Below are 10,510 nucleotides of genomic sequence, written 5' to 3' on the forward strand. Positions count from 1 at the left end.
TCTCTCTCTCTCTCTCTCACACACACACACACACACACACACAATTTATCAATTTATCTTTATAAAGTCTAGGATCTATAAATAGGAGAAAAGGTGATATTTGTTGTTGGCATCTTTCTGTGCTTAATATGATCACCTACAGTTGCCTCCATTTTCCTGAAAATGACACAATTTTCTTCTTCTTCTCTGTGGCTAAATAAAATTCCATTGTGTCCCGGATAAATTTGAATGAAAATATCCTCTTGAAACCAATCATGATACATAATGAATGTGTACTAATAAAAAAAATGCTGTGAATGATAAAATATGGAGCATCCCTGGGCAGCTCTTGTGTGTGATGGGCCCTCCCAGTCTCACTCCTTCTTAAGCCAGCTGTTTGGTGGCATTAGCAATGCTTTAGATTTCATGTAGTATGTAAGCCAAAAGCCATATCTGAACCCTTTGCCCACCCAACTTCCCTCTCTCTCTCTCTCTCTCTCTCTCTCTCTCTCTCTCTCTCTCTCTCTCTCTCTCTCTCTCTGTCTGTGTGTGTGTGTGTGTATGTGTGTCGTGTGTAGAGATGGGGGGGAGTTGGGGAGTGGGGAGAGAGAGAGAGAGAGAGAGAGAGAGAGAGAGAGAGAGAGAGAACACTTTACTGAGTTGGTTAGCTCTGGGTCCTCAAATCTAGGACTTGCAGGAAATGGGATTTGCATAACCCTGTCCCCTCAAAGGCTTCAATTTAAAAATGCAGATTATGTGAAAGTTCAGTTGAGAGGAACAGATTTTTGTCAAAATGTTTCACTGAGGCAGGCTGCTTAGATAGTTGACTGTAGTGATCACAATTGGTCCCTATGAATGTCATTAAAACATAATCCCTAAGCTCTTCTTAGAGCTTACAGAAAAAGACCTCCTTCATGGTTCTGAAAGAATGTGCCTTTGAAAAGGAAATGGTACTTTGGGCTGATAGTTACATATCAGATCAATGCAGAATAACATGGCTATGACTTGGAAATTATATTATGTCTCCTATAGTCCGGAGAAGTAGACCCAGAGCCTCACTCACACATGGTGGACCAAATGTTCTACCACTGAGCTGTGTCTCCAAGCCTTGTGAATTCCGACTGTTAAGTTTAATTCACTCAAAACATAATTAGAGTCTTAAATATCAGCATTTATCTCAAGAGCCTCAAGCTTAAGAGTTTCCTGCTCATTCTTTAAGCTTTTGTTCTAAGATAAAACTGTATTCCTTCTGATCCATTAAGGCACTTTTCTGATTTCACTCTTCCCAGCTTTGTGTATTGGTCAGACTGGGGTGAGCCAGCTAAAATAGAAAAAGCAGGAATGAATGGATTTGATAGACGTCCTCTAGTGACGGAGGACATCCAATGGCCTAATGGAATTACACTCGGTATGTATGTCCTTCCCCGTCACTGACTAGTTAACTACCTTCATAGTTTTTAAATGCATGCCTGTTATAAATTTGAAATGATTCTTCTAGTTCCACCTATAGCAGAAACTTTGGGAGAGAGTAGCTAAAGAAACATGGCAGACTTAACAAATTATGGGTGCCAGATGGCTGGTTTGTTATCCAGTTGATCTAATATGTAACAGAAACTCAGGGAATCTTGGATCTTTGGGGCTCTCATATGGAACACTATAGGCATAGGTGCCTTTGTCTTTCCTGGATAACTGTTTAACTTGTAACTGTTTCCTTCTGAATTATCTTGGAAGAAATACAAAATACAAGCCTCCTCTCTCTAATGTAGCAGATCCTGAGTCAATGACTGAGAGTCTTAGAAATCCCATTGACCTCCACAAAGGGAATGCAGACACATATTCTTTTGGTGGCTTCACAAGTATTTATAGTGTCCTCATTAAGAACTCCTGATAGAGAGGAAACCGTAAAGTAGAATAGATTCTTTGGGTATTTTAAATAGAAACCAGAGCAGCAATAGCTCATATCATGTCAATTATTTTGCTGCCTAGACCTTGTCAAAAGTCGCCTCTACTGGCTGGATTCCAAGTTGCACATGCTCTCTAGTGTGGACCTGAATGGTCAAGATCGTAGGATAGTGCTCAAGTCTCTGGAGTTCCTAGCTCATCCTCTTGCACTCACCATATTTGAGGTAAGAATCGTGCCTCGTGTCTACGTGGATACTTGTGAAACAGTTCTAGAGAAAAGAGCAGAAAAACCTTTACCTAAAGCCTGGTATACATTAGACACTAAGTCCTTAAAGCCTGGTATGTATTAGATGCCAAGTCCACAAAGAACTTGAGTCTCTTACCCCTTGTAGTCAGTATGTCAGAGAATCATTCAGTAACCTTGCGCCATTAAATGTCAAGTAAATCATGATAACCTTAGCTTTTGATTTGTGCCAGTCTTGGGTCTACATGCTAATTGCAGGGTTCTGTTTTAGGACCGCGTCTACTGGATAGATGGAGAAAATGAAGCAGTGTACGGTGCCAATAAATTCACTGGGTCAGAGCTGGCCACTCTAGTGAACAATCTCAATGATGCCCAGGACATCATTGTCTACCATGAACTCGTCCAGCCGTCAGGTAACATGGAGGTGCCCACTCCCCAAAGACCATTCTAAAGGAGCATTATGATACCGAACTTACTACTTACTGGCTACTTAGCAATTCAACTCCCTTTAAAATGGAACCTTTGTCCTCTTGAACCCTAGACCTAACTCCACACTTGATGCCTGATATCTCCTTCCAGCCATCTTAAAGAAATGGCTTCAGAGTTAGCTCCTAGCTCCTTTTAACCCCTAGTGGCATAGCTTTCATCTTCTGGGTCTTCCTTGCTACTCCTGTTGTGCCAGTTTCCATGGTAACCTACAGGCCACAGATACTCCTCATGATTAGTTTTCTAGGTTTGCTGTAGCATGCCTTAAACAACAGAAATTTGCTATCTCACAATCTGGAAACTAAGAGTATAAAGTCGAGGTGTTGGTAATTTGGTTCCTGTTGGAGTCTTGAGGGAAGGCTCTACCCCTCTCTTCTTTACTAGAAGATGGCCATTTCCCAACAGCATCTATTCACATCTTCTTTTGGTACATGTTTGTACCCATAGTTCATCTTCTGTGAAGGACACTGGATACTTGAAGTCTATACCTATCCTAATGACCTCTATCAATACCATATCTGCAACTAAGGTCACATTCTAAGATATTGTCAGTTAGGACTTCGATGTGCAAATTTTATGGAGGGACACAGTTTAATCTGTAACACCTTTTTCTCCGCCATGACACATCTTACATAGGATTTAACAAGCTATCAATTGTATCTAGTCATGGTTTCTCTCGCCCAGAACACCAGCTTGTCTATCTAATGAGACCCTCACACCCCTCTGTGGCTGAGTTCCCTTACATTTTGTAGCAGTAAGTCTATATAAAGCCAGGAAATTATTATTTGTCTCCTTCTTCTGATTCTTTGCTCTGAGCTTTGGATAAACAGTATGAGCCAGGCCTGGATCTCTTCACGCCTGCCCATAACTCTTTCTTACTCTACTTCCAAGAAGCCTCTGAATCAGGTATCCTTAGGAGTGCATTTCCAGTACATTGATTGATATCCATTCAACACCAGTGATACCACCTTCTTCTTTGATGTTAGTCTCACTTGAAGAACTGATAGCGTAGGCATAAGCTCCACGGAGACTACAGGTAGTTAACACTACAGTGCTTATTTTAAAGGACTTTTTTTTCCCCAACTAGGTAAAAATTGGTGTGAAGACGAGATGGAGAATGGAGGATGTGAATATCTCTGCCTGCCAGCACCACAGATCAATGACCATTCTCCAAAATATACCTGTTCCTGTCCCAATGGGTACAATCTTGAAGAAAATGGACGAGAGTGTCAAAGTAAGGCTTTCAGCATTTCAACCCCAAACAAGACATAGAACTCGAGAACTACAAGACATCCAGCTACAACTTACCTGGATTTTAGAGACTCTGTTGTGGCTAACCTTTGAAATTGATTTCAGAATAAGTGATTAGGTATTACGGTTGTATGGTAGGCATTCATTCTATCTGTGCTTTGGAGCTCACCTGTGACCCATTTCAACATCAGTTGAGTTTAGAGGGGACAGAAATGTCAATGTACCACATGCTAACTTGTTCCCCATTGCTCTATAACACCCCCTGAGCTAGTCAACTTTTAGCTAATTAAAGTCTTCCAGAGAGGGCTAAACAGATATAGGAAGGCACTTAAGTAAGGAGGCCATGGTTCCAGGATACTTACTAGCCTCGGTAGATGACACAAGTTTAAACCCACAGATAGCCTGAGCTTGAATTTTAAGAGTTTGTTCTCAGCTTTTGATTAAGAAGCAAGCTGAACTTCCTGATTGTAAGCAAGGAGCTCACATAGGGATGTCTTAATTAGCTTCATTGTGTAGTACCGTAATGAGCACTTAGTTTTCTTAGAAAATAGGTACAAGACCCCCTGGTGTGCATTGCACGCTAGAGTAGTTTTGAGAACCTTTCAGGAGCTTCGGGATTTCATGAGAGGAATCCATTTGTCTGAATCTTTCTGAGTTGTCAAATTCCACATGCTAACAGCCCTGCCCAAAGTATGCCTAGGTTTCTGGATTCTTGCACAAAGCGGGCTATCTCTGCCCATTCAGATATGTCCACTTTACAAGCTAATTCTGCAGTGGGTTGTCGTTTTACCTGGAGTTAAAATAAACCATTCAGCATTACTTCTCTGGACTACACAGTCAGCAACTCAGGAACCTTGGCCTTAACCAGGTTCTTGGTTTTTATAATCCAGGTACTTCAACTCCTGTGACTTACAGTGAGACAAAAGATATCAACACAACAGACATTCTGCGAACTAGTGGACTGGTTCCTGGAGGTATTGGGTCCAGCCCTGCAAACTGTTAATCTCAACTAACTGCCGCTTAAATAATGAGTGCAGCTTTTAACTACTGGTTCTGCCCCAACTGGCTACGTGTGCCTAAAGTCCAAAGATTTAGACCCTGCATATCCTGGATGTCTCTTGACTTATTTCAACCTATAGGTTTAATGTAACTCAAATAATTATAAGCCTCAGTTCTTCTGATATCTAATTATAATGGATACTAGAAATCGATATTATGTACAAAGGTGTAAGGATCTCTACCTAATTAGTAGATGTCCAAGTCTTAATTCAAATCCTTATAGACTGATTCCTTGTATGTCCTTGTAGGGATCAACGTAACCACAGCAGTATCAGAAGTCAGTGTTCCCCCCAAAGGGACTTCAGCTGCCTGGGCCATCCTTCCTCTCTGTAAGTATATTTGCTTCTCGTATAGATTTTACGGACAGTTTTAGTTCATCTACAGCCACCTTCCAGTGGCCTCTTCTGCTGTCATAACACCTGAGACACTGAATTCCATTTACGTCCTCACCTACCTGGCACCTTCTCTTCAGTGTCATCTTTCCCTTGGTGGTGAACATCCATGAGTTATCTACAAGGTCTTATGGTCTGTTGGACTCGTTAACCTTGCTTATCTCTATTTAGAGGAGGTATCTCTAATAAGGGTTTCATTCTAGTCCCATTTATTGTATACAATCATTCACAAAGAGGAGAGGCACAAAGGGTCAAATGTTGTTTGAATGAGCTGTAGAATTCATGAAGAGTAAATTAAAAGTCGTTAAGTATTTTCAAACTCAGAGCAAAGAATCTCTAAAGCCACTTTCAAGCATGCGAATTTGAAGGCACTTTGCTTTACCTTCCCCTTCGACCTAGCTTACTGGTTTACCTAACACACCAGAACCACTTGACTGGCATACCAAAGGCTTCTGTAATTTTTTTATGTAGCTGGCCTTGGGTTGAGGCTCAGGACTCTATACTTCCCTGGGTATACTTCCCCCCACTCCAGTGCAAAGATTCACACAACCACTGGGCTGAATTTATTTCCAAACTTGGTCTCATCTATACTCCAACTTCTAGTTGTCCAAGCTCCCTAAAACATGGAACTCTTGTTAGTGTTAATTCCCAAAGATCCATAAACATTAGACTTCACTTAGTCACCTCTGATTTTTTTTTTTTAATCAGTGCTCTTAGTGATGGCAGCAGTAGGTGGCTATTTGATGTGGAGGAATTGGCAACATAAAAACATGAAAAGCATGAACTTTGACAATCCCGTGTACTTGAAGACCACTGAAGAGGACCTGTCGATAGACATTGGTAGACACAGCGCTTCTGTAGGACACACGTACCCAGCAGTAAGTGTACTTTGTCTATATTCACTGGCTTGACATCAGTTGCTTCCCAAGGAGACTAGAATCACTAGCTATGGCTACCTGGGCTGGGAAGGATCATTAAATCTCAGACATTTTATCCAATGACTGCTTGTTAAATCCTAAATGTCTGGTCCACAAGAACAGTCAGTTAATAAGCATCTCACCCACAGAGGAAGGGGAGGTAAGTCCTACCTGGCCTTATTTTAGATTATAGAAATGACATGTGAATAGTGTATGAACCCACTAGCTCCTTTTTAAACTTTGATTCCTTGAATACTGAATACCTAAAGGTAAATCAGTGTGGACATATGAGAATTGTGGATAGAGGGGTTGACTGAAAGTCAATAGCTTGAGTAAGATTCAATTAGCCAAAAGTAATAAGGGCTTTCCTTGGAGAGGCGCTCCATCCCACCCAGAGAGACAGCTTTCTACAAGAGCAACAACAGCAATCACTCGTTCTTCCACTAAAAATGCAAAGACATATTTGGCCTCCACTTCAGGACCATGCTGAATGAACCATGATGAACAGGAACAGTGTCCTTGCATGATCTCTGGTGGAACAGGGAATAATGTTCAGTGTATATTGTATATCTTTTCACATTTGTCTTTAAGATTTATAATCCATAAACAGAATCAGTCAAACTTTTTTCCTACCAAGTAGGTACAGGTTAAATAACCCTTATTTAAAATACTTGGTGACAGAAGTGTTCAGACTTAATAGATATTTTTTAAAAAGAGGGACATGGATTTTGAAGGTTTTGCATACATAAGAAGTTTGAACACAAAATCCATTTTTTAAATATATACTTTACACAATATTTTGATGTATGTTCATTTTGACCACAACCAATAATATAAGGTTAGATGTGGAATTTTTCTTTTGTAGTGTCATGGTGATACTCAGAGAATTTCAGACTTGGAAGCCCCTTTCGAATTTTAGATTTTTCAGCTTGGGGACATAAAAAAAATAAAAATAATGTTATGTGTCTGACCTCCAACTCTTTCAGTTTTTAAATGATCTACTCAAAAGCAAAGTCCACTCCGTAGAATAACCACCAATCTCACCTGGACCCTTTTCTTCTCTGCAGATATCAGTTGTAAGCACAGATGATGATCTGGCTTGAGTTCTGAACAAATCTTGATCTATGAGGTCTATACCAATAACGCCCAACTCTGGAATGGTCACAGAGCCAGCGCTGAAGTCTCATTTCTTCCTCCCATCTGGAAGAACATCAAGATATCTTTTTGTGGATCAAGTTTGTCTACTTGATCATTTTTATATTACTTTTGTAAATATTCTTGGCCACATTCTACTTCAGCTGTGGATGTGGTTACCAAGTATCTGTAACCCTTGAATCCCTAGACAGTATTGCCATCTCTGGCCAAATATGCACTTTCCCTAGAAAGCCATATTCCAGCAATGAACCTTGTGCTGTAGTGACTCCCACCTGTACATACATTGTATAGGCCACCTGTACATATCCCAGAGAACAATCACTATTCTTAAGCACTTTGAAGATATTTCTATGTAAATTATTGTAAACTTTTTCAATGGTTGGGACAATGGCAATAGGATAAAACGGGTTACTAAGATGAAATTGCCAAAAAAAAAAAAATTTGTAACTAATTTTGTACGTATGAATGAAATCTTTGACCTCTGTAGAGGTTTGCAAAGACTGACTTCAAACTACTGTACATTTTTTTCAAGTGCTAAAAAAATTAAACCAAGCAGCTTAACCATGGTTTGGATTATTCCTCTAAGATGAGCTTCTGGGAACAGTGGCACCAAATGTCCTAAACATTTAAGCTAAAGTTAGTTCTTGAGGTTGTATACCTAAGCCCATCATTGAGCTAGTATCTTTTACAACTAAGAACTAGCTAAACAATTAGGTACCATTTAATATTTGTTCCCCCAAATCTATCACTTCCTTTCTTCTTTCCTTCCTTCCTTTCTTCCCTTGCTGGCCTCAAACTTGCAATGTTCCTGCCTCAGCCTCTGCACCACTTCACCCAGCCTATGTACTTTTATTTTATAAATGACACGGTCTTCCCAAAATTCCTTTCTTTAACAGAGTTCTTTTTCTTACTTTTTTTTTCCCATGATGTAGAAACACATGCCAAGATTCTCATGAGTTTTCTTGCTTTGTTGTCCATGTTCTTATTTTTATTTTTAGGTCAAAGACAAGTGCCTTCTATGGCATGGGAAAGGGCTTTATTCTTACAAGAGTCTGGCCTGTCTTAACTATGAAGATGGTAGGAAGGGTACTAGGTAGGCAGCATTGTTGAACAATCGAAGTTGTGGTTCTTAGCCTGTCCCAGGAACAGCAGCATGGGTGGCTAGGAACTTAACAGAAATGGGGATTCTTGGTTCTCACCCCAAACCTACTTAATCAGAAACCCCAGTAATACAGACCAGAAAACAGTTTTCACAAATTCTTCATGTACTTTGAATATAACATAAAGTTTGACAATAGCTATTCTGATGTGGCTTTTATGGAGGGTAAAACTGTAATGTATTCAAAATTGTCAGTGCGGTGGCATCAAATGTGTAGAGATAGATGATCTTTCTGTGGAGAATTTGTGGAACTTTACGTGGAGAACAGAGAAGGAGTTGGAGATGAAAAAGTGGTAATGTGTCAAGGGAAGGTTTTGTGAGTTTTCCGTCATGTTGGCCATCACATCCTGACTGAAGTCTCAAGATTCCTGGAAGGGAAGAAAGACACAAAGCTTCAAACTCAGACGAGATGCTCTGACTCCACCGTGAAGTGGTCACTGAAAGAAGTTGCTGCTTCCTTGGGATGAAAAAAACAGTCAAGGTCATTTCATTTAAAAACGAAAACAGAAAAACCTTGTCTCTTCTGTAAAAATCCAACATTAGGTAGAACTTACTGTAATTTAAAAGTCACAAAGTCATTTATAAAAAAAAGAAGTGATTAAATATTGACCGAGTATTGTTGAGTATTGCTAGAGTAGCTAGTTATCTGGTGAGACTGCTAATTGATTCAGTGTATAATAGTTCACAAGGGATGAGAACCCTGGCCTTTATCACCCAAACAAGACCTTAAGAACTCTATATGAGATTGGTTGACATGAGTTGGTTGAGTCTCCGGAGCATCAGTTTTCAACTTGTGGCTTGCAACCCCTTTGGGGTTGGGGAGGTCACATAACAGAGATTTCCATTATGATTTATAACAATATCAAATGTATATTTATGAGATAGTAATGAAATAATCTTATGATTGAGGGTCACTACAACATGAGGAACTATATTAAAGACTCATGGCATTAGGAAGGCTGAGAACCACTGCTCTAGGGCTCAATGTATTAGATAATTCATTAAGGGGTAAAAGTATGAAATATCAAATCCTAAAAAGGATATTTATAATTAAAAAAGCCTGTCATGAGACAACTGTGAGTGGAATATCTGGGAACTTGAGAAGTATCTGCAAAGTAGAGAAAAATCAACAGATTTATGGACCCTGGTAAAGAAATTCAGCCAAGTCTCAGTCAAAAACTTTAAGAAGTTGATGCAAGCTGTGTGCTCCTTGTTAAGATGCAGGCCTTGCACATCACCAGGTCATTTAGAATATTCTAACAGTTACTCTGAAGCTGTGGCATTCTTTGTGAGCCTTTGGATCTGGGTAAATGGGGGGACAAAATTAATTCTCTGAGGCTTTCACTTGGGCACTTGCCTTGATTCCTTTTATTATGGGAAGTCGGATATCCCCTCTCAAAAGTGAGCAGGCAGGTTTTAAAGAGCTTAACTAGTGACCTATAAGACTCGCTTTTCAGTCATGGACCCTGCAGAAATCTGAGACCCACCCATATCTTAGCTTTTAACTGTCTTCCCTCCACCCTCAAAGATGCCAGTGGGCTTCCTGTGCATCACATTGCTAAAGAGAACTGATTTCCTAGCATTGTTCCCTAGTAAAATCTTTCCCAATAGAACAGTATGTTCCCTTAAACCCAAATGAACATCACGATACTTTCTTTTATCTGTGGCAAAGCAAACAAATTTTTAAAAAAAAAATCATACACCTAATTTCAGGAACAAAAACCAAAACAAACGAAAGAAAACAAAACAAAAAACATGCTGCTCCTGGTTCAGATGTTGTGCCCTTCATTTCTAAAGTCGATGTTTTGCCCTCCTGGGGAAGACTAAGACCTGTGTCCTGATTTCGTCCATATTCTAAGACTCTTAAGCTTGTCAGACTCCAGAAATGGAAAAAAGTCTGCAAGAGTGTCTTGCTTTCAAGGAGAAAGGAAAATGGCTCTGAAGATGAGACAGTCTGTGTGGGTTT

General features: G+C 39.9%; 1 protein-coding gene across 1 annotated transcript in view; it reads left to right on the forward strand.

Moving 5' to 3' along the window:
- Positions 1-10,226, forward strand: part of Vldlr (very low density lipoprotein receptor) — a 36,700-nt gene extending 26,474 nt beyond the window's left edge. Inside the window, exons 11-18 of the mRNA XM_021212964.2 lie at positions 1,269-1,387; positions 1,966-2,105; positions 2,397-2,538; positions 3,699-3,845; positions 4,753-4,836; positions 5,170-5,250; positions 6,022-6,191; positions 7,298-10,226. Coding sequence (XP_021068623.1) covers positions 1,269-1,387; positions 1,966-2,105; positions 2,397-2,538; positions 3,699-3,845; positions 4,753-4,836; positions 5,170-5,250; positions 6,022-6,191; positions 7,298-7,333 — 919 coding nt within the window. The 3' untranslated portion in view covers positions 7,334-10,226. The remainder of the gene's footprint in view (positions 1-1,268; positions 1,388-1,965; positions 2,106-2,396; positions 2,539-3,698; positions 3,846-4,752; positions 4,837-5,169; positions 5,251-6,021; positions 6,192-7,297) is intronic.
- Positions 10,227-10,510: the final 284 nt, after the last annotated feature.

The sequence above is a fragment of the Mus pahari genome, chromosome 1 (genome assembly GCF_900095145.1).
Source record: "Mus pahari chromosome 1, PAHARI_EIJ_v1.1, whole genome shotgun sequence".
Classification (NCBI taxonomy): domain Eukaryota; kingdom Metazoa; phylum Chordata; class Mammalia; order Rodentia; family Muridae; genus Mus; species Mus pahari.